The 21282-nt window shown below is 54.4% G+C and overlaps 6 protein-coding genes across 6 annotated transcripts; 3 read left to right on the top strand and 3 right to left on the bottom strand.

The window, feature by feature from the left end:
- Positions 1-1067: 1067 nt before the first annotated feature.
- CHGG_07299 (rRNA methyltransferase NOP1) lies at positions 1068-2633 on the bottom strand (the record flags this gene model as incomplete). The annotated part of the gene is made up of 9 exons (XM_001224954.1): positions 1068-1135; positions 1197-1277; positions 1329-1510; positions 1568-1590; positions 1645-1692; positions 1746-1880; positions 2025-2262; positions 2321-2381; positions 2534-2633. 9 exons carry the CDS (start codon positions 2631-2633, stop codon positions 1068-1070), a joined length of 936 nt encoding a protein of 311 aa, XP_001224955.1.
- Positions 2634-3150: 517 nt separating this feature from the next.
- On the top strand, positions 3151-4093 carry CHGG_07298 (60S ribosomal protein L17; the record flags this gene model as incomplete). The annotated part of the gene is made up of 4 exons (XM_001224953.1): positions 3151-3153; positions 3323-3536; positions 3690-3877; positions 3941-4093. 4 exons carry the CDS (start codon positions 3151-3153, stop codon positions 4091-4093), a joined length of 558 nt encoding a protein of 185 aa, XP_001224954.1.
- Positions 4094-4665: 572 nt separating this feature from the next.
- Positions 4666-5837, bottom strand: CHGG_07297 (uncharacterized protein; the record flags this gene model as incomplete). Its single annotated transcript, XM_001224952.1, has 3 exons — positions 4666-5649; positions 5747-5760; positions 5816-5837. The coding sequence occupies 3 exons, from the start codon at positions 5835-5837 to the stop codon at positions 4666-4668; spliced, it is 1020 nt and encodes a 339-aa protein (XP_001224953.1).
- Positions 5838-6583: 746 nt separating this feature from the next.
- Positions 6584-9367, bottom strand: CHGG_07296 (uncharacterized protein; the record flags this gene model as incomplete). Its single annotated transcript, XM_001224951.1, has 10 exons — positions 6584-6896; positions 6954-7078; positions 7139-7622; positions 7682-7791; positions 7848-8199; positions 8251-8344; positions 8408-8513; positions 8724-8768; positions 8881-9016; positions 9312-9367. 10 exons carry the CDS (start codon positions 9365-9367, stop codon positions 6584-6586), a joined length of 1821 nt encoding a protein of 606 aa, XP_001224952.1.
- A 3150-nt stretch (positions 9368-12517) lies between these two features.
- On the top strand, positions 12518-13861 carry CHGG_07295 (uncharacterized protein; the record flags this gene model as incomplete). The annotated part of the gene is made up of 2 exons (XM_001224950.1): positions 12518-12963; positions 13042-13861. The coding sequence occupies 2 exons, from the start codon at positions 12518-12520 to the stop codon at positions 13859-13861; spliced, it is 1266 nt and encodes a 421-aa protein (XP_001224951.1).
- Positions 13862-18648: 4787 nt separating this feature from the next.
- CHGG_07294 (uncharacterized protein) lies at positions 18649-20352 on the top strand (the record flags this gene model as incomplete). Its single annotated transcript, XM_001224949.1, has 2 exons — positions 18649-19241; positions 19296-20352. The coding sequence occupies 2 exons, from the start codon at positions 18649-18651 to the stop codon at positions 20350-20352; spliced, it is 1650 nt and encodes a 549-aa protein (XP_001224950.1).
- Positions 20353-21282: the final 930 nt, after the last annotated feature.

Below are 21282 nucleotides of genomic sequence, written 5' to 3'. Positions count from 1 at the left end.
GATGTCTTGGATGGCCCCAGACATCAAACATATCTTGCGTACCTCGGTGAAGGGAAAGAATCTTGAACTATGTAAAAGATTCAGTAACCCGTACCATGTATACCTGCATCTTGACCAGCCGAATGGCGCCACCCCCTGAACAATGCGCACACCGTCCCATAGGTACTTCAACATAATACCCATGGGGGGATGCCCTGAAACTATGTCCTCCACGTCAGGCGCCAAAAAGGAGATTGGGCGCTTGACTTCGTGGGGATGACTATCTTTCTGCTTCTTTGCAGTGGCCTACCGGTCTGAGTGGATGCTATTTCGGACTCGGGTTGCAAGGTGGGCGGTTAACCACCGTGGGCTATCCTTCGAGCGAACCATGTGAAGTCGAGTGACGAGGCGGCGGCAGGAATCCATATGAACAAGCTCATACATACTAGCTCATGCAGACTGGCTCATACAAATATACTCATACAGATCAGGCCCCTCGACCTTGCATAGTCCAGCCACAGGTATCCATGAAAGGTTTACGTCTCGGTAGGAACCATAACCGACCGACGAAATATCTGTTCCAAGTCGCAATGGATGGGGGGGAGACATCCCAGTGCCACATGTATGCTGTCACATCAAACGGGACTATACAGCAAGAAAGAACAACCAGCCGTTGTAACTATTGCATCATGGCATCAACCTCGTCCATCTACCCAAAGAGCATCTACCTTCATTGTCATATCAGCATGCTCTGCCCCCGCGCTCCTCGCCCAAGCCCACGACGGGCAAAACAAGATGTCCGTCGGTATTATCCTCTTCTTGCAAAGGCATAGTGCTCTGCACTCATGCGGCAGACCTACACCTTGGGGTGGGGACGGCAAGGGCTTGGCTAGGGGGGACTCGCGTAGGGGCAGTGACAGGTTCCTCTCAGATGTCAATTCACATCATGTTACTTTAGTCACACATGCTGAAGATCAAGCCCCAAACGCCATTCGCCGCCCAGACTCAAACAAGCCAACCGTCCTGTTGAACACCAACCAATGTGAGAACGCCCTGGAAAGAAGTTAAGAAGCACAACGAGATCGCTCTCAGTTAGCCTCAAACTCCTTCTGCAGGTAGACGCAAGACACCATGGCGTGGTCACGCTCGTACGGCTCTGTAGACATCATTAGTGAAAACGCCCAAAACTTAGGGCCAGCATGATGATGAGTACTCACCAAGAGTAAGCTGTTCCTTAGGGAAGAACTTGTCCTCACGGAGTTTCTGGACTTCGCTGGCAAACACCTGCTCAGGGGGGGCTAGGAAAGGTCAGCGAGTATCAAGTTAAGTAGCCATCGCCGGGGACTTACCGGTGCTGTCAATGCAGCTAGCCTTGATGGAGATGAGGAGGCCACCACCCTGCTTCAAGAACAGCTTTGCGTTGATACCGACAATTCTGGCCTGATCGGGCTGGGCAACATCGGCAAAGACGACGTCGACCATCGGGAGAAGCATACGGTAAGCCATCGGCTTACGGGCGTCCTCAACGATCCTATTCAAATGTAAGTCAGACCAATACGCGCCTGGGTGCCGTAACAGCGTTGCTTACGGGATGACGTTGGTACGGCGGGTCTATTAAGTTGTCAGTGTCTTGAAGAGTAATGGACTGAGAGTCGGTTGACATACCGCCATGTTGATAAGATCTCTGCCGGAACGGTGCGAGAATTCAACGGCCTAGGCGTATCGTTAGTGACCGGACGGCACAAGCAGGAGTAACGGCGGCATACATAAACAGCGCCTGTTGGCCCGACAATATCGGCAACGTGAGACACCGAGGTACCGGAGGCAGCACCGAGGTAGAGCACCTTCGAGCCGGGCTTCATGTAGATCGTCTCCAGGCCACCGAGGATACCAGCGGCAAGCTTACTCCGGCTGCTTTACGTCAGTGTGTGTACTACCGTGATGAAGGTGAAGTTGACTGACAAAGGATTCCAAATCTACAAGGTGCCCGTTAGCTCATGCTTCAAATATCCCAGTTGGCCTAGGGAAAATGTGAGGATACTTACGCGGTACTCGGTCTTCGTAGCAACAGCGTCGTCACCCTTGTTGGCGTTCTCGACAGAGATTCTCTTCTCGCCGTACACCGACTCGCCGGGAACCAGGTTGGTGGTGGCAAGCAGATCCTCCTTTCCACCGCGGGCAACGAAGACGCCCTTGTGACGATGGGGCTCGACGATAACCTTCTTGCCGCCCTTTGCCCCTCCCGGGCCACCACCCCGACCACCACGGCCGCCGCCACGAGGACTAATCCAGAGTATTAGCAAAACCAGACGATTGGCTCGTCGGCAACAACACAACATACGCTCCGCGGCCACCACGACCACCACCGCGCCCGCCGGGACCACCACGACCGCCGCCGAAACCTGGAAAAAACTTAGTTAGCAAACGTCTCTTATCCGTGCGCGCGGGGTCACAAGAGTGGCGCGATTGAGGTCGGCGATGCTTAGGAGGGACAAAATGAAGTGGCACCCTTATGAAAACACAGAGGCTTGATAAAGAGATAGTCGCGACTTACCACCACGGCCGCCGCCTCTCGCGCCGCCACGACCACCGCGATCACCGCCGCGGAAGCCGCCTCCCCTGCCGCCGCCTCTTCCACCACGGTCGAAACCCATTTTGAATGTTAAGTCGGAAGGGAAGGGATCGAATTGATTCCGATTGTACTCGACGTAGTCGGGTTGATAAAGTGCACCAACAATCCCTTAGGACACAATGGGTGCAGATTCGCGGTCTTGTCGAAGTCGTTCAGGAAGCTTGATGGAGCTGGATGCAAAATTTCCTAAACTTTCAGAAAAAAAAGCGGGGGCCGTTCTTGGCTCTGGGCCTTCGGTCGGCTGGGGATTTCTCCGACAATCTGATAGGCCAGTTTCGAATAGTCTTGGCAGTTGTTTCTTGCTCTAACACATAATGGCATAATTTTGGTGGAAAGAAGTTACCGGCCCTAGCAGCTGACCCCGGCCCGGCGCCGTTCTGAATTGTTGCCTCAGGCATAATTCGTGCCGCACAAGCCAATCAGCCGTAACCCACAGAGCCCTAATCGCGAAAATCGCACTTGCGCCAAAATTTGGAACAACCACCATTTCTGAACTCCAAACTCGGTCGATTCCGCCCTCACGTCGACAAACAGTCAAGATGGTCAGTAACCTTTGAAAATCCGAACCATTCACGGTCGCTCCGAAATCCGATGCACTGGGGAATCTCTCCCGCTCAAATTGCGGGTATTGGAGGGGCCGAATGTTGGATCGAGCTGGAGACGGTCGAGAAGCGTACGGACAAGGCTGACCGGTGCATTGGCGATTTCTAGGTTCGGTACGCCGCGACTGAGATTGCGCCCGCGAAGTCGGCTCGCTCCCGCGGGTCGTACCTCCGGGTCTCGTTCAAGAACACCCGCGAGACCGCCCAGGCGATCAACGGCTGGAAGCTCCAGCGCGCCCAGGCTTTCCTCGAGAATGTCTGCGAGAAGAAGGAGGCCGTCCCCATGAGGCGCTACTGCGGCTCGATCGGCCGGACCGCCCAAGGTACGATTTGAGAACACGAACCCCGTCGATAGCCCCGGTAATCGATATGGTGTTGGGAAACGGGGCTGCAAAGCCATATATACAACCGAGCGGAAAATCCATGTCGAGTCGGCCCAGGCATTAAGAGATAGTGCTGACTGTGATGGAAAATAGGCAAGCAGTTTGGTGTCACCCGCGCCCGCTGGCCCGTCAAGTCCGCCGAGTTCCTTCTGGGTCTCCTCAAGAACGCCGAGTCCAACGCCGATGCCAAGGGCCTTGACACCGGCAACCTGATCGTCAAGCACATCCAGGTCAACCAGGCTCCCAAGCAGCGCCGCCGCACATACCGCGCCCACGGTCGCGTACGTTCTCCGATGCCCTAGCATGCATTGTTTCGAAATCCGAAAGACTAACGTCTTGCACAGATCAACCCCTACATGTCGAACCCCTGCCACATCGAGTTGATCCTCACCGAGGCCGAGGAGGCGATCCAGAAGTCGGAGGCTGTTGTTCGCGACGAGCACCTTACCTCGAGGCAGCGCGGTGTCCGCGTCCGCCGGGCTATCACCGCTGCTTAAGTCGGGGGCTGTTGGTTGATGGGGACACGGGGGATCTTTTTGACTGGGCTTGACTTTCTTCCGGAACGGTGTACGCGAGCATGGCATTTTTTCGGGTCAAGGCTACGATTCCACAAAAAAAGGAGTCGGTCACGAACACTCAATAAAGAAACATTGAGGACCATAATGGTGCACGCGGAGCCGGATGGGGATACATGGGCGCTAAACCGAATATCACTGCTTTGACTCGACTGCCGCCGCGACGCGCCGCTTCGATGATAGAGGAAGAGATATGCCATTCTAGTCAGTCCAGCCTCGAGCGTGTGCTGGTGAATTGTTCTCTAGGCCAATATGTATCAAGAATTGCCCGCCTAGCGGCCGAATGACCGAAGGAGATCTCCGAGGTGGTGATGTCACCTCACTGATCGTCTCTTAAAAACCTATCGCCCAATGCAGGGTCTCCTGGGCCATTTCACCTCATGCCAAAGGATTGCCATCTTGATCATCATGCTCATCGACTTTCTTTTTATTCATATGTGCTCGTTATCATCGCGGCATGACGGAGCAATAAAAAGGCTGTGCTCCTCTCCATGCTACCCAGCCATCTCCACATCTCCCCCTCCCCCGCCACCAGCCCCCTTCTTCCGCTCCTCCGCCCTCTTGAGCATCTTCTGCTTCCCCTGCTCCACCCACGTCTCGTACGCGCCGCCGCCCTCCTTCAACTTGGCAGCGACAACGCCCTTGAGCACCTCGCCGGCGAAGCCGACAAAGTTGTGGCGGCGCAGGGCGTTCTCGAACTGCCAGTCGCGGCGTTTGCGCTCCTCGCGCGCGAGCATCTCCGGGTCGCCGATCTCGCGCGCCCGCACCCGCAGGTCGCGCACCATGGCCAGCAGGTTGAAGCGGATCTCGGCCGCGTCGTACCGCGCCACCCGCCGCTGCAGCACCTCCATCACCCGCGCGGGGAACCCGGCCTCCCCCCCCTCCTGCCCCGGCCCGCCGCACGGCCCGTGGCTGATGGGCGCCCGCTGCAGGCCGTCCAGCTCGTACAGCGTGCCGTTGACGGCGGTGTAGGCCACGAAGTGGAAGGCGTCCTCGCCCTCGTCGCCGGCCTGGCGCTGGGTCTCGTCGGCGAAGGGGGAGGAGCGCGCGAAGCTGTTGTGCACGTCGCGGATCAGCTCGCTGTTGGAGAGGGCCTCGCCGCGGTACTCGGGCGGCAGCGCCATGGTGAAGTCGCGGAAGTCGGTGAGCGTCGGCCCGATGTTGATGGTCTCGTCGGGCGGGGTGGTGCCGTCGGGGGTCTTGTTGAGCAGGACGCTGAGCAGGGCCTGCGTGCCGCAGGCGTTCTGGATGGTCTGCGCGGCGAAGAAGAGGCGCTCCGAGGCATCTTCGTCAAAGGTGCCGTCGAGGGGCTTGTCGCCGGCGTGGTAGGGAGTGTCGGTGGGGAACTTGAAGAGGAAGATGACGCCGTAGACCGGGTACAGCTGCGCGAGGGCGTCGGGGTCGAGGGAGAGGAGCTCCTCGAACTGGACGTCTTTTACGCCAAGGTTGTCGAGGAGGTAGGTAAAAACGCCCTGGAGCTACTGGTCAGCCAGCAGGTCCGTGATTGATTCGAGCTGTCTCCTGTGCGCTATCGCCTGCTAGGGGCCAAGGTCTTGTGCTGTGGGAGCAACATACAGCATCGGACTCGACTATGATTCGTTGGTCAGCGGTTCAGCTCGTCAGGATCATGCGACTGAAGCCTACTGGTATTCCAACCACCACTCATCTTGGAGGCTCTAACTGCACTGCAGTTTGGTCTGGAATTGAGTTTGCCCGTCCCTGAGTTATGCCACTGTGGTGAATGCAGATCCACGCTTGAATTGAAAAGATTTAGGAATTCACGTTTTTTTTTCCAAACGGGAGAAAGACAGAGTGCTGGATTTGAGCCGTGCCCAAGGTCGACGCTTTCACTCACGGCCCGAATTTCAGGGTCGATGATGCAAGTCCCCAGCTGCCTGTCAGATAAGATAGGAAAGCAAACAGGTCCTGAGCTTGTGCCCCTCGCTGCCAGCTGTCTCTCAGCTGCCTGCCAAGCCTTCGCCAAACATCAACAAAAGGGGTTTCTCAACAGACCCCAGCAACCACAGATCTGGGTTTCCACAAGCCGGTTGTTTTCCCCAGCTTCCCCTTCGGTTTGTTCGTCGTGCGAGGGGACATTGGCTTGGAAATTCTTAGACGAGACATGTACAGAATAAAGCGTTACTCGCTATAAATAGCTAAGCCAGATCGATAGTTATACATACAAGCCATCCTCCCAAGCAATGAAAAGAAGAATTACCAAACACCAACCCCTGTCTCATCAGTTATTTCCTTCGTGCCATACCAGCGTGGATTATCTCTGCTGCTCAAGGCGTTGCTTAAGCTTTCAGAGAGCTCTCACCCCCTCACGCAGTAAATATCTCAGTCCCTAGTCGTGCCATCTTCCTGGGTGATAATATGCAGCGGGACAGCTACTACACAGGCGCGGGGTGATCAAAACATCCGACGCATCGGCTCAGGTGTTGAGATCCTTTGTATGTGGTCAGACTTTGACGTGTCGGACCTATACTGCTCGGTGCTCATGGCATCATCCCGCGAATTGAGGGAGAGGGAGGCGTCTCGATCCTTTTTGTACCTAGCCCAGTCGATGCATCGAACAATGGCTCTGGCCATCCACGGTTTGTCTCCAGGAGGCCGCCAAGACCAATACTCCTTCAAGTCGTAGTTCTGTGGGGTGATGGTATCCCCGGAGACCTTGACGACAATGTGGATGGCACCATTGATGATAACGTACGCAAAAATCCCACTATACAAAGACTTCTTAGCCGGTGAGAAAGTAGAAACTAGGATGTGGTCAACTCACGCGATCAGCCCGTAGGCAACGCTGAAGCTGAACGGGATGAAGGCCAGGGTGATGAAGGATGGTATGGCGTCGCCGACATATGCCCAGTTGATTTTGGTGACCTGGCGGATCATCATGCAACCAACCTAGGAACCCGCAGTTAGCCACATTTGGACAAGGAATACTGCTCCTTCAAAGGAACTTACCAAAATCAGTGTGCTCCCACTCGCCCAGGGCGGGATGGAGGCAAATATTGGGGCAAAAAACAGAGAGATGAAGAAACAAATGCCAGTAGAAACAGATGTTAGGCCAGTCCGGCCTCCCTCCGAGATGCCAGCGCTACTCTCAATGAAAGCAGTTACTGGAGACAATCCAAGCAGCGAGCCCATAGAAATGCAGAAGGCATCGACACAAAATGCCATTGTCGACCGGGGGAAGTCGGCCTTGTCTTTCCGGGCTCTGCTGCAGAACCGAGCCATCGAGTAAACTGTCGCAGTGCAGTCGATGATGTCCACATAAAGAAATGTAAACAGGGCAATCGCAACATGTGTCCCCGCCTCACCTGTCAGGTCCCATTGCTGCTGGAGCAACGTGCGTTGAATTGGGTGGAAGCTGACAACCTTGGAAAAGTAACTGAACCGCTCGTCGCCGTCAGGGGTATTGGGAAAGTGAGTCAAGGGTGTGTTGCGTCTGGGAAAGATGTGAGTTGTTGTTGAGTAATGTAAATGAAAGACGAATGAGGTACTCACGGCCATGAGAGAATGGAAACAAAGGCGATGCCAATGATAATGGCTCCTTTGACGCGAAATGCCATCAAGAAGGAGGTAAGCAAACCACCACAGATAATGCCCACCCACATCTGTTGTGACAAGTCAGTGCCAAACTCTTAGCTCGCCAATGACAATAGTACCATACCTTTGGGCTTGACATAATTCCCGATTCACACTCTCCAACTTCGTTGAGATCCTCGGCTGGGCAGCCGCCTATGGTGAGTGGTGTACCAATGCCACCCGTGACCATGCCGAGGCCAGAGGTGTACGACATGCCGATGAGGGTCAAGAACAATCCGATTCCTACACCGCTTGCAATCTTGATTGTGCCTGGGATGATCTTGACCAGCCAGTGCCGCAAGCCTGTCAGAGCCAGGAACATAAAGATCCAGCCCTCGATGAAGACAGCAGTGAGAGCCACCCGATAGTGGATTGGTCCCGTGCCCTTGACACCTATGACCTGGTAGGTAAAGTAGGCATTGAGGCCCATGCCAGGACTGTGTTTGGTGTTAGCAAGACTCAATCAGGACTTGCAATCCCAAACTTACCCGAGGGCGACCGGCAGATTTGTGAAAACACCGAAGAGGATGCTGGAGAAACCGGCTATGGCAGTGGTGCCAGTAATGAGGTCGAGTTTGAGAACTGATTTGGGTTTCCCTCATCAGTGGTCCATACCAAATAGTATCCCGGAAACCGTTAACCAACCGTTGTAACATTGAGTCCATTCGGCACCATTGGCGCAGTTCCCTTGCAGGTCGAAGTGGCCTTTTTCACAGGGGCAATTAAACCCCCCCTCTGCCAGAATGAAGGCCTGTAGATATAGTCAAGTGAATCTAGCAATAGAGATACTCGGTGCTGGAAGGGAAGCCCATACATTTACGGCAATGACATATGCCATGGTTGTGAAAGTTGTGATGCCCTTGCCAAACACTGTCAGCGACAAGATCACGCATGGCATTTTGGGGAGCCATCGTGGTCCCATTACAGCCAGAAATAATCCCCAAACATTGAAGATACATACCGCGCGGATTTCGGTTGAGAAGTAAGCATCCTCAATTTCCTTGGGCTATTATGAAGGATGTGTCAGAAGGTTTTCGGCTCCGTTGACGGAGGGGACTACTGCTTACATGGCCGCATCCTCTAAGTCGAAACAGCTGGCCAACAGGTGACTTGCTCACTCTATTGTCCATGCGCAGGACGAGGTGTGAGATGGAATTTCTCATTCGTTTGAACCAGTTTGGGCGGTTGTGATGCGGGATTTGGCCAGCAGTGCTCGGCATGGCAGGAGGCACTGGTCGCATTTCGATCTCCTCACTGTGAGTGTCAGTACTACTCGCCATTTGAAACAGACGCTGGGAACTGGAATGAAGAAAGTGGAGGGGGGAGGGAGGGGGGATAAAGAATGAATAAGAGTCGTGCAAGTCATTGAGGACTTGCATACAACTCGTGGGGCCAGTCACATAATTCATGCCGGCAATGGTCGCACTACAGCGCACATCATCCAGACCTTCTTCTCTGCAATAAGGTTTTACGGAAGGCGGCAGATCCGTGCATAATTTGGCAAGGGACAAGGAGACAAGGATAGACGGGAGCGAAAAGACCGACTTACGTTGTGAGGAGAGGGCTCGGAGAAGACTTCCCCAGCTTGAGGAAACGCCGGAGCATCGTGATGATGTTGGTTTGTTTCCAATTTGATTGAGCTGGTAAATGAATGTAAAAATCTCAAATAAAACCGGCGAGATCCGAAGATTCAGGAGATCCAAGTCAAGGTTGTGAAAGAGATGGGTTGTTTGTGTGTGGCTAAGATGGTCGGTTCAGAAAGAGGAAGATTAAGCAAATGGCGCGGAGTATCAACCTAACGCTAGGATTTCTCTAAATGATTTGTTCTGTGCGGGGAATCTAGGACGGATAATTGAGAACCTTAATGAACTGGGGCCCTAGGTAGAAGGCAGGAAACCGAAAAGGTTCCAAGATTCAAGTTCAAGTCAAGACGGAAGGTGCGATTCTGAACGGCATGGCAGGCACGTTGCCCCCATCCAGTAAGCTGGAGATACATTCACACAAATCCCTTGCTGTAAATTTAATGTAGTGTTCCGCATATGAAGATTTGGGTGATTTGGTTGCTGGTTGGGCATCATAACGTCGTAGATTCAGGTTAGGACAATGACAATCTGTATTCTTCAGTTCCCTATCCGAGGTCGGATAACTAGAAACCACATAGATTCCCTTACTCTAGTGCGCAAAATGGTAAACCTCAAATCAGAAACCAACTCTGGTTTACACATGGAACCATCTCAAACTTTCACCGACCTAACCAGGTGGGGGGGGAGGGTAGTCTTCAGCAATCGAGGCAAGGACATGTCAAAGTGCTATGTATCCACGATCCTAGTCCCCTGGCGCTCCCTCGGCCCCAAGGAAAAGCCTGAGGCTTGGTGGCACCGACTGAGCTGCTGTGCTGCCCAACTCCGGATGGCGGGACCAGGGAAAATTCGACCAGGCGCAGGGGGAAGTGAAACGGAACCCAGCTATATAACATTTAATAGCCTTATGCGCTCATGGTTAGGCTCCATTCCTTAATTACTCCAGACACTAGATGGGCAAGACATCAATCAAGTAAACAAGGGTCCAGTATGAATCGATTTGGGCACAGGCAGTGTTGATGGCCTGGCGCTGCGTCTACCTTTTCAGCGCCGGTACTTTTGTGCTCCCGTCTGGTGGTGACAGCCACCGACCATCCGATCTGTCAGGTTCGCCGAGATGCAAGTTTCCTCCTGTTTGTAAGACAGTCGAGCCTCTCGGTGTCCTTAAAATGCTAAGTCGAGGCACCGAGGGTACACGATGCAACACATGGCAGGCGGGCCGAAGAGGGGCAAGTTGAGCCAACAGGGCCTTTGCCGCAGGGCCGTAGACTCGGAACTCACCTCAACCCGAGTTCGGTAAGGAAACTGTCCACCGGAGAAGGACAAGGTTCCTCTTCGGGTTTCCACCTCATGCCGTGTTCCTCAAACCACATATTTCCCGGTTAGGCATAGATCCCGCCATTTACTTTCGCAATATGCGTCGGATACAATTAACAAGAAGTGAGGGTAAAACACGGGGTATCTGAGGAAAGCAATTGATAGGAGTGCCGCACATTACGCATCCATTTTGCAGGAGAGGTACTGCAGGGAGTGACGCGGTCGGCAACGGGTAGTCCCAGCTCCAGATTTCCGCCGGAGATACTACTTTTGGTTAGCGCGGTGCCGAGGGCCCAGCCGCGACCAGGCCCCATCGTTCTTGGCAGGGCAGAGGTATGTGGGTCTCAAGCTCTCAAAAAGAACGTCCCTCTTCTAGCGACATTGAAAATCGAGAGCGCTTGGGTGTACATCATAGTGTGGTGGATTTAACTTGGAAGGTTTAGCCAGGTTGGTACTATCTTCCGGATTTTCGTGTAACTCGCGACACAGCGCAGGCAGTAACACCTTTTAATCTAACCTCGGCCCTTAATGTCGGGGTCAAAATGGGAAGGTTGTACATTGAGGAATAAATCTGGGACAAACAAGCTTCCTAGATGCGCTTGTTGTGGCAAGGGGATTGTGGAATAGCATACTAATATGTAGCTATGATCAGGAGTTGTCGATCTTGCTGACAGTTGTTGGACAAATTACTGTAGGCATCTGGCCTACGCAAGAGGTTCTCGTTCTTAACATATTATCCTAACATACCAGCCGGGTAACTGATATTGCCTGGTAGGTAGGTAGTCGCTCGGTATTTGGTCGGGAAGCGGCCTTGTGAAACCACGCCTCCCAAGTTTCGCACCAATTGCTGCTCAACGTGGAACCCTGCCGGGAGGAGCCGCCTGCAAGACCGTTGCAACGACCAGCGGACAAGTGAGACGTGATGATGTGCGGCTCCAGCTCAAGATAATAGCCCCAGCCAAGGATTTGTAGGTTTTAAGCGCGCTACCTTAGACAGATTTGGCCACCTCTCTATTGGAACCACATATTCTGGTGAGGGTTTTTCAGGGTTGTCTGAACACTTACTTGTCTTGCCATCTGCGCTTTACAGGGATATTTAACTTGGCTGGGGGGCGGAAAGCTGAACCTCGAAACCATCAAATTGCAGGCTAACGGCCGAGACCGCTCTGGCACTTTAAGGTAGTGCAGAGGCCTCTCACTCTCGCCATTTTAGTTTAGTAGATAGGCACCTTATCTGAGAGGAGAGACAAACTAGTGTTGTCCCCTCTTCTTGGTTTAGCCAGCTAAATCGTTATATATGGTCAGTAAATGGAATAAAAGTTTGCCCGCTAGAGGAGTAAGGAGCGGGAAGGAGCGGGCATGCCCACGGGTGCGGCCCTTCACGATTTCCGGGTTAACCTCGACCACGTGTGCTTGCCCTATATGGAAACAAATGGCCTTACCGTGACAATGACAGCGTTGGTTAGTGATGATCAGTGAGTTTGAGTGCCTCACTTCCTGTTCAAGTCTCATCAAAAATCTTAATCACGAACTGCGGGTTTCTTTTCACTCAGCTTTGTGTCTTTGGTGCCATAGTGGTCAGCTTGAAAGCGAGGCATACCCTTTTCATTCTTTTAATCACAGCCGTTCTCTCGGTGCGAACATCTACTGACCCCAGATTGGCCATTCTCCTAAAATCGCAAATTCAGGCTGCGCCCGATTCATCTCTACGATTTACTCTTTCACATCACCAACGTTCTCTTCTAAAAGCCAGCAAGCCCTGGTATTTTCCGTCTCGCAGAAACCTTCCACGAGTTTTCCTAGTCATTGAGTGGAGAGTCATGATCAATGGCCGTATTTTTCGTTACACTCGGTCAAAATGTTTGAAGTCGACTGGCAGGATTACGGCTGCGAGCGCGTAGGTCAGCGCCGAGTGAGAAAGGAAGTCGAGAAGGAACAGAAGAAGAACAATGATGCCAGCAGCGGCCACAGGACCAATTCGACACTGTCGACTCGAACGTCCAGTTCATCCGACCAGAATCATCGGAAGTTCTTTGGAAGCATTGGCAGGAAGAAACCTGCCGCTTCATTGAAGAACAATGAGCCGGAAGCCACCACACCAAAGGTCGAGTCGACCCAGGCGAATGGAACATTCAAGCGTAGCTCACTGCGCTTTTCGGGAATCACGACAACTATGATGGCACCGCCCACAGCCAACATCTCGACGGGGCTCGAGAACAAACCGCTCAATATTCAACCCTCGGGCACCTTGAGAAACATCGCCGATGCGATGCAGTCGAACTCACCGCAGTCCGCGGATCGCTCGTCAAAAGGTACCCGTACCCAAAACTTATTATCGCTGCCCTGTCAACTAATCTTGAGTTAAGAGTCCATGTTGTCCAGGATGACCCAATTGACCGTTCCCACACTGGAATCACAGGGTGACGAGCCGACAAACGATGCGACCACCGAGATTAAGCTCGTCCAGGCGCTCGACGACAAAGGCTCATCCGTCAACAAGGTCGTCACGACAACCTACGAACATGGCGAAGCCGACCCCTTCGTCTCTACTCGATCCGGAGTCGGGACACAGATCACGGCAGGCTTCAAAATCCCTCGCAAAACGGGATTGTCGCGGGCCATACACCCCGCACCCTCTCCCGCCGACGACGCCAAGTCGGCCTCTGAGCTCATCGACGACTGGTTCATAGCTCTGCACAACCCAGCAGCCCGACCGGCCCTCAAGCCCGGCCCTAACGGGACGTTCCGGAGCGGCGGCGTCCTCCTCCCGCCCAACGTCGTCCGCCGCACCCTGCCCGAGACGCCCACCCGGCAGTCCGCAAAGAACAGCGATGCCGGCTTCCTACCAGCGAGGTTGACGCCGATACGGTTCTCGGCCGACAACCCCGACGACTGGACGCCGGTGGCCCAGCGGAAGCGGGCACCCTCCGACAGTGTTCGGGCGCCGCCAGCACCCGTCGAGAACCAAGAGTCCGTGCAAGGCGAGGAGGAGGTCATGCGCCTGATGGCGGCCGACCTGAAGGACATCCACATCCAAGAGGAAGTTGCTCGCGAGAGCGGCACTGCCCGGAGCAACGCCGACACTCCTCGTGCCAAGCGGTCGGCGGGTTACGCGGTGGAACCGGGTCCTCGTTCCGCGCCAATGGAGAAGAACGCGGAGACAGTTAGGAAGAGTGGTCGGCCTGTCAGGCCGGTGATTTAAGTCAGCCGCCGAACACCTACTTTGCACATACAACGTTCTATGGGTTCAGATTGGTTGGCAATCTCAAGCCGGACATGCATGAGCATATCAGGGGTATATATGGGTAGGGGAGACAATACCGCGATGACATATGGGACTGCAAGAGGAAAGGGGGGCCGTGCTATGTGATTGAGTGGCCAGTGGCGGGGGCGACTTGATGGAGGGAAAGCCTTGGTACATATCCCAGTTCCGCCATATCCTGCAATCCTGGGTGTCACCTACGGATGACGGCGCATTGAGAAATCCCCTCGGACGTTGCAAAGACTCAGTTTTAAAGGACAGGGCAGGCAAGGTTTGAGACAGGCTCTGAACTCATGGGGAGGATCGTGGCCTTGGGCTGCCAACTGTATGTTAGAGCCGGTTAACTCCCGCAGAGGATGAGATACTCACAGCAGTCTAGGAGACTCTCGCCCGATAGCTCTCGAAAGGCGCACTGTAATCCGGGTTGTTAAGTTTGAGGGTCCGGGTGACGCTTGTGTTTATATCTAGGCAGTCCATTCCCCTCTTCATACTTCCCCCTATGTTTCGCTCGGTCTCTACTTGCCAGTGTTGCAATTATACTGAATTCACTTCATAGAAGTGCTTCCTTCCCGCTTTCCAAACGGCGGCTCTCGACGCTGGCGAGAGGGCGGTGGCAACGATGGTCCTACCAACATAAAGTGGCATCTTCACATGTGGCGAGCAGTGGTTTCTTTCTCAATCGCCACGGCCGAACAGGATACCCTAGTTTGTGTGTGTTGCACCCTCATCTCTTGACGAGCCTGGAGTCCTCGGCGGCTGGGTGTTTTGATGGACGATTTTCCTGTCGTCAACCTGACCTCGCTCGGGTCTCTTGATTACCTCCCAGTATGTACTACACTAGGAGAGCTGAGATAGAGCTAGCGTGTGCTTCCCCACACAGACGGTGCCGGTTAATATCCCTAGTGAGAAGAAAGTGCGAGGCTAAAGAGGTGTGTTGACAATCTAACGTTCTGAACGCTTTTACGCCATGACTCCCCAGGCATAACCTTCTGTTAGTTCACCTCGGGGGATTTAGTGTTAGGTAACAAAAAGCGATGGGCAGGGCCGAGCTGCGTTAGTTGTTGCCCTTCGCGGAGGCAAGTGAAGGTTTGAGTGTGGGAGTTGTATCCACCCTGGTCCTTCGTGAGGGAACAGAGTGGCAAGAGGGGGGGGTTGGCGATGGGCACAGGACAGGGAAGAGGCTGTGATCTCCAATGCAGGAAAACCCAAGCCCGGTTCGGTCCCGGTCCTCATGGGGGGAGACCGGAGCTATTACATACTGTCACTTGCGATCTTCGGCTTGTAATCACCCTTGTTGCAGCAAGCCCTGTGGGATCTGCGACTGGGAGAGTCGGGCGCAACAGCCGAATAGGTATAGTGTTACAGTCATTCCTGCGCGACTGGGAACTCTTGTGGTATCTTCCGTGAAGAGTCTGCCAGTTTTTCAGCCGGTGGGGATCCCAATCATTAGCAGACTAGGTAGTTAGGCGCCAAGATGGCTTCACAAGTGCCGAGCTATCGGGTCGACTGATGGGTTGTTGATGACCGACGGGATCTGGGGTAACTCACCACCGGTTGCGAGAGACCTGCCCCCCTCTCCAACCTGCCCCCCTTGCCCCTTCGGCAGACGCACCATGCAGGGACTCAGGGCTGGTTCGGCTCTCTGCGATGGTGGCTTTCGGCTAGTTCCGCGCACGTCCCTCCCCTTGGTTCCTGGCGTTTGGTTCTCAGCCACTGAAATCAGTGTGACGAAGTGTCACATGGCATTGAAACAAATGTCCCGGCGTGGCAGAATCACGTCAGCCTGCTGGTTCAAGGCGACGGGAGACAAGATTGGTCTGCTTTCGCATCGTCGATTTCCACGTCGTGGAAATAGACCTAGATCAATGTTTACGTTTCGGTTCATGTGGGGTAAACTAACCAAAGCTGAAAAACCATTGACGGTTCTGGGAGTTCCTTGTTTAAGCTTGCCGCCCCGCTGAGCTCTATCTTTCGGTGGGGTCACGGGTGCGCTCGAGGCGTTTTGCTGAACGGCAGGAACCCATGTGGACTCGGGCCGTTGAGGCCTGTGATGCCGGCCTGTCCCTGTCCGGTCAATTTCACGGTGGGAGTCGGCAAGCCAATAACGGTGCCGGGCAGGCTCAGACCACCCCGCACCGGTCCCGCTCAGTGTGCGGAGAGGGTGGAGTCTGGTTTTGAAGTGGTTCGAACGACTGGCGTTGAATGTTACTGGCAGTGGAGACAATAAAAAGCTTTTCAACATGCCAATCGTTGAGACGCCATGTCACCCAGTAGTGTAAGGCTGGGCGGAGCTGGCAGTGATGTGCATTCATTTTCAAAGCTTGAGAGTCGAACAAGCTTCTCCGGTGGGGCCGGAAAAGGGGGTTTTAGCATGAGGGCATTGCGGGATTTCCCCGGCGGTGTGCCGAATTGAGGCTCTGTGTCCGGTGTTTGCTTCATTGCGATTGTCGAAGAATGCAACGTCTGCTGTCGAGCAAGGACGCCTCCTCGGAATGCGGCTCACGACCGTCCTTGAACCCAGTCCGACACTAACTCCTCGCTGATCAAACTTGTGAAACAATTATCGACCACCGTCACCCCGGATCCACACGAGAGCAAGGGACCTGCCGACTCGGTTGTCGGGTCCTCGGCGAGGTAAACGACTCTGACGAGGGTGTGCTGGTGCACCGAGACCCGATTACGGCCGTTAGTGCAGTGGATGTCCTTGAGTCTTTGAAAACGCCCGCCACTTCGCAAACAAACCAAATCGAGATATACGTCATCCGGTTGGGATGCATCGCCAACGTTAGGCATGGCAGGCGGCAAAAGAAGAGAGTCGATCTCACCATCCTTGGACCGATCCTGGAGATCGAGAAACCTTTTGCCAATATGGCCACCGTTTGATGCCTGCTCTTAAGACTTGCTGAGATCCCTGAATGTCTGTGCTGTCAAAGAATTGACAAAAGAATCGACAACAGGACCAGGGTGTTGTTTCTGTCGAGGCTGCGAATGGCTGACGTTAACTAACTAGCTAACTAGTGCAACTGGGAGATGGTGATGGGCGCAGAAGGCTAGCAACGAAGTGGGAGGGAAACGGTCGAAACGGGAACAGCAATTCGACACGCGATGCCCTGTGCGGCGAGTTTGGTGGGGCGTTTCCCACGTGGTGACGGCTGGGCCTCCCGAACATCGTTCTTCCTTCCATGTCTTTCAGCCGGCAAAATGTCCGCAAAAAGCATGCGACACGGTACAAACATTGACGAATGGCGGTTCGATACTAGACCGGTCCCGAGATAGATCCGAACTCCCTAGCCTGGCAATAGCCGGTGATTTGGTACGGGAAAGAGCAGAAAAAATTGGCAAGTTGCGATTTCCTAAGGGAGGGAAGCGCAGTCGTCGTCTCATCTGTCACAGCTGCAGCAAGCTGCTGCTCGAACAATGGAATACCCCGGACCTCTCCTGCCAAAAATGCCACCCTCCGTCATCATCAGTGCAACAGTGACAGGGGTTAAAGGAGTTGGCTTTGCGAGCCAAGTCTGGCCCCGCAGGGGTGCGGGAAGGTGTGTGGGTGTGTGGCAGGGTATTGTGGAGTGAGGGTCCACCTGTTCGATCCTTCCTTTGTTGGTGGGTGAGCCTCGAGCGAGCCAAGGCAAGAGGGAAATGGTGCAGCGAGAAAGAGGGAAGAAGTAGGGGGCTTGTCCGAGTTAAAGGCAAAACGATTTGATCCGGATGTAGTTAGCGTGCTAAGGCCCTCTAGGCCCAGTGCCTCCGGGCGAAATAAATTCCATCCATCCAGCCTCGAGCGAGTCTTTGCCTGGCCCCCTCTGTCGATCTGCGAATGCTCTTTTCTTTGGAATCATTCACTATTACATTGGCTTTGTGAGTAAATCGGGCGAAAAAAGTGCCACCTTTCCGTTTCAATCAAGTTCGGGCAATACACGTACGTGTACGAAGGACATCGGCGCATTATGCACACAACCACACAAACCTCAACCGCCCGAATTTCTTCAGATTGCCCCCTCGTTACCCCAATCTGGCCTGGTTCGCTCATTGCCACCCACCTTGTTCCAAGAGCAGAGCCAATTACAGGCTTTTCCATTTTTCGAAGCAGACTTTCCCCTGCGTCTCCCCGTTTTGGCCATCGCCCTGTTTCTGGTGAACGGAAAAGGGTTCCCTGCTTGGTTAGTACGAGCTCACTTCTGCATGGTGTCCCACAGATCCCCAGACTGGCAGGGGTTCTCGATGGTGGGCAACGGGTGTGGTTGGGTGTGGGTGTGTGCTCTGCTCCGAACCCTGCGTCTTAGCCAGGAAGATCTCTCGAACGCCTGTCGACTTCGGCCCACGTCAAAGGATGGCGCCTCTGGTATCCCAGCTAGCTTTCTCGGGTATCTCTCTGTTCAGTTGCTCCCAGTCGAGTACTTGAATTCACAAATCCCCTCGTTCAATGCCGGTCCCACTGCTTGGGTCGTTACCATCCTACTGGAACCGCCACCTGGCCCCCCCTCCCTCCCCGATCCATATCACGGGGCGTCAGCGCCTTGTCTTGGAATAGCCGGGACAGCAGAATAATTCTCACCTAACCTACTTGCCTACCCACCGAGCTGATACTCCTTTCGAGGCTCGCCCGCGGGGCCAAACACGGGGCGGGCCGTCAAAGACGAGCACTCAACTATACGCCACCGACAGACATTAGCATTCATTGTTCCATTGACATCGACCCAGCGTCGCGTGGCGCCTCGACGTGAACCATGACCACTGTCGATCCCGGCCTTTCGGGGTCGGAAATCGACGTCGTCGGCGTCCTCGAACGCGCAACGTCGGTCTTTTCCCTGCTAGGGTCCATGGTTGTCATCACCACCTTCACCTTTTCCCGGGCCTTCCACAAGCCCATCAACCGACTTGTCTTCTACGCAACGTTCGGCAACCTTATGACAAATGTAGCCACATTGATGGGCCGGTCGTTTGTCAACGACATCAACCAGGCAGGCTGCCAGTTCCAGGCTTTCCTCATCCAGATGTGCGTTTCCCGGGAGCGGATTACGGGGTTCAAGTTTGCTGACGGTGTGTGGACTAGGTTTATGCCCGCCGATGCTTTTTGGATGCTGGCCATGGCTCTGAACGTGCACCTCACCTTTTACTACAAGTTTGACGCCCGGCAGCTGCGGCGGATGGAGCTACCGTATTTTCTCTTTTGTTATGGTATCCCCTTCATCGTTTCCCTCACCTTGGTGTTTGTGTCATCCCCCGAAAAGGGCCGGATGTACGGAAACGCAACGCTGTGGTGCTGGATTGCTCCCAAATGGGACATCTTCCGTATTGCCATCTTCTACGGGCCTGTCTGGTAAGCACGGGATCTCCTGGGTAGGGGCGCATACAGACCTAACCATCGACACAGGATCGTGATCCTCATCACTTTTTCCATTTATATCCGCGCAGGTCGCGAGATCTACAAGAAGCACAAGCAGTTGAGGGAGTTCAGCACCAGCCATCACGACCCGGAACCCCTCCACGCCGTCGAGGACCTGTTCAGCTCCACCAAAACGACCGAGGTCTATGTGACTACCGAAGTGATCGACAAGCGCGCCTCTATCGACCTCGCACCTATACGGGGTGGCGAACGACGACGATCAGAGGGCTCGTCGCCGCAAAGACCGCACAAAGCAGCCTACTCGGTCACGATCTCCTCTCGTCGCCCCGGCGAAACACATGGCGACAACAACGCAGAAGATCAGCAGCAGCAACAGCAGCCGCAGCAGCAAGTCCAAACCACCATCACCACCAACCCGCAAGCCACGGGCACCGGTCTCACCCGCGTCACCACCAACACCCACAACAACAATAACACTCTCACCAGCACCAGCACCGCCACTGGCAGCGCCGCCACCGTGAGCCCAAACACCACCAACCCCAACCCGCTCCGCCGCCGCGCCGCCTTCGAAGCCACCAACGCGACGTGGTCCTACACCAAGTGCGCCCTGCTCTTCTTCACCGCCATGTTAGTCACCTGGATCCCGTCCAGCGCCAACCGCGTTTTTGGCGTCGTACACGCCGGCCAAACCTCCCTCCCGCTCGAGTACATGTCCGCCTTCGTGCTGCCGCTGCAGGGGTTCTGGAACGCCATCATCTATTGTGTCACCTCGTGGGGGGCATGCCGGATGCTGGGGGAGGATGTGAGGTCGTGGTGGTCGCGGGTGGGGATGGGTTCGGGGATGGGGAGAGGGAGGAGTGGGGATGGGGAGGATGCGGGCGAGGTCGGGCTGCATCTGGGGCGGCCGTCGAGGTCGGCGTTCCGGATGGTGGGTGGGAGCCGCAAGACCAGTGATTCGAAGACGTATGAGACGGAGAGCATGACAGAGTTGGCGGCGAGCCGCCCGGGGTCGAGTGGTAGCCCGACTATGATGGGTGGGGCGACGCCGCTGCCGCCGCCGCAGACGGCAAAGATGGGGGTGTGAGTTGGCAAGGAGTTTGGGCGGTTGGGAAGGCAGGCAGGCAGGCTGTGTTTTTTGTTTAACGAGAATGCGCCCCCGTTGCTACGTCGAGTTTTTATTTTTATTTTTATTTCTTTTACTCACTTCACTTCACCCTAATTGGATGGGCAGTGCCTTGGGGCTGGCTGCTACTTCTTCTTATGGTTTTTGTAATTTCTACACGGGGCGGAGCACAAGCTCAAGGGGCAGACTGAACCTGTATTTTTGTTTTCTGTTATCTGGGTCTTGTTTTAGGGGATGATGGCAACGAAAAAACTAACGGAAAGCGACGGTTGACGGCAAATGGCATTATACCCCTTTTTCTCTTCTCACTACCTATACTTACCAACAAATGAACGAATTGGGTGGATGTCTTGTCTGTTGGCTTCTTCAATGCACCGCTGCACGCTGCAAGCTGCACTCTGCATGCATGCATGTCGCACACATGAGTGGGTTGACTGACTGATTGATTGGACTCGGAAAAAGCGGCAGGTGTTGGACGGACAGAGGGGAAAAGATGGATTGCGTGTGCACCCCGATGCGTCCCATCCATAGATCATTTCAGATTGTTTCACTTGCTGACATGTTATTCCCCTAACGAACTGCATCGGGGGCCCAATCCGGTGCGTGTCGTGCCTGAGTTGTGCCTAGACTGTGCCTCGCGGGCCGATGTTGCAACAAACGGGATGGATATTGGACGTCGCGGGAGGTAAGTACCTTACTTTGCGCGGCATGGGTCTGGACCACGAGACACCGCAGCGGAGTTATTAGTTATTGGTGACGAGGATAAATGGAAGTGTGGGCTTGTTGTTGTTTGCGGCGGGGGAAAGTCAAGTCGTTGCAGGGCCAAGCCGAGCCACGTTCAGCCAAGATTGGCCAAGCCTTTTCGGTTCGTGCCGTTTTCTTCTCCGTTTT

This window comes from Chaetomium globosum, genomic scaffold, assembly GCF_000143365.1.
Source record: "Chaetomium globosum CBS 148.51 scaffold_5 genomic scaffold, whole genome shotgun sequence".
Classification (NCBI taxonomy): domain Eukaryota; kingdom Fungi; phylum Ascomycota; class Sordariomycetes; order Sordariales; family Chaetomiaceae; genus Chaetomium; species Chaetomium globosum.
The sequence above is the reverse complement of the archived record's forward strand: the minus strand, read 5'-3'. Positions and strand labels throughout refer to the sequence as shown.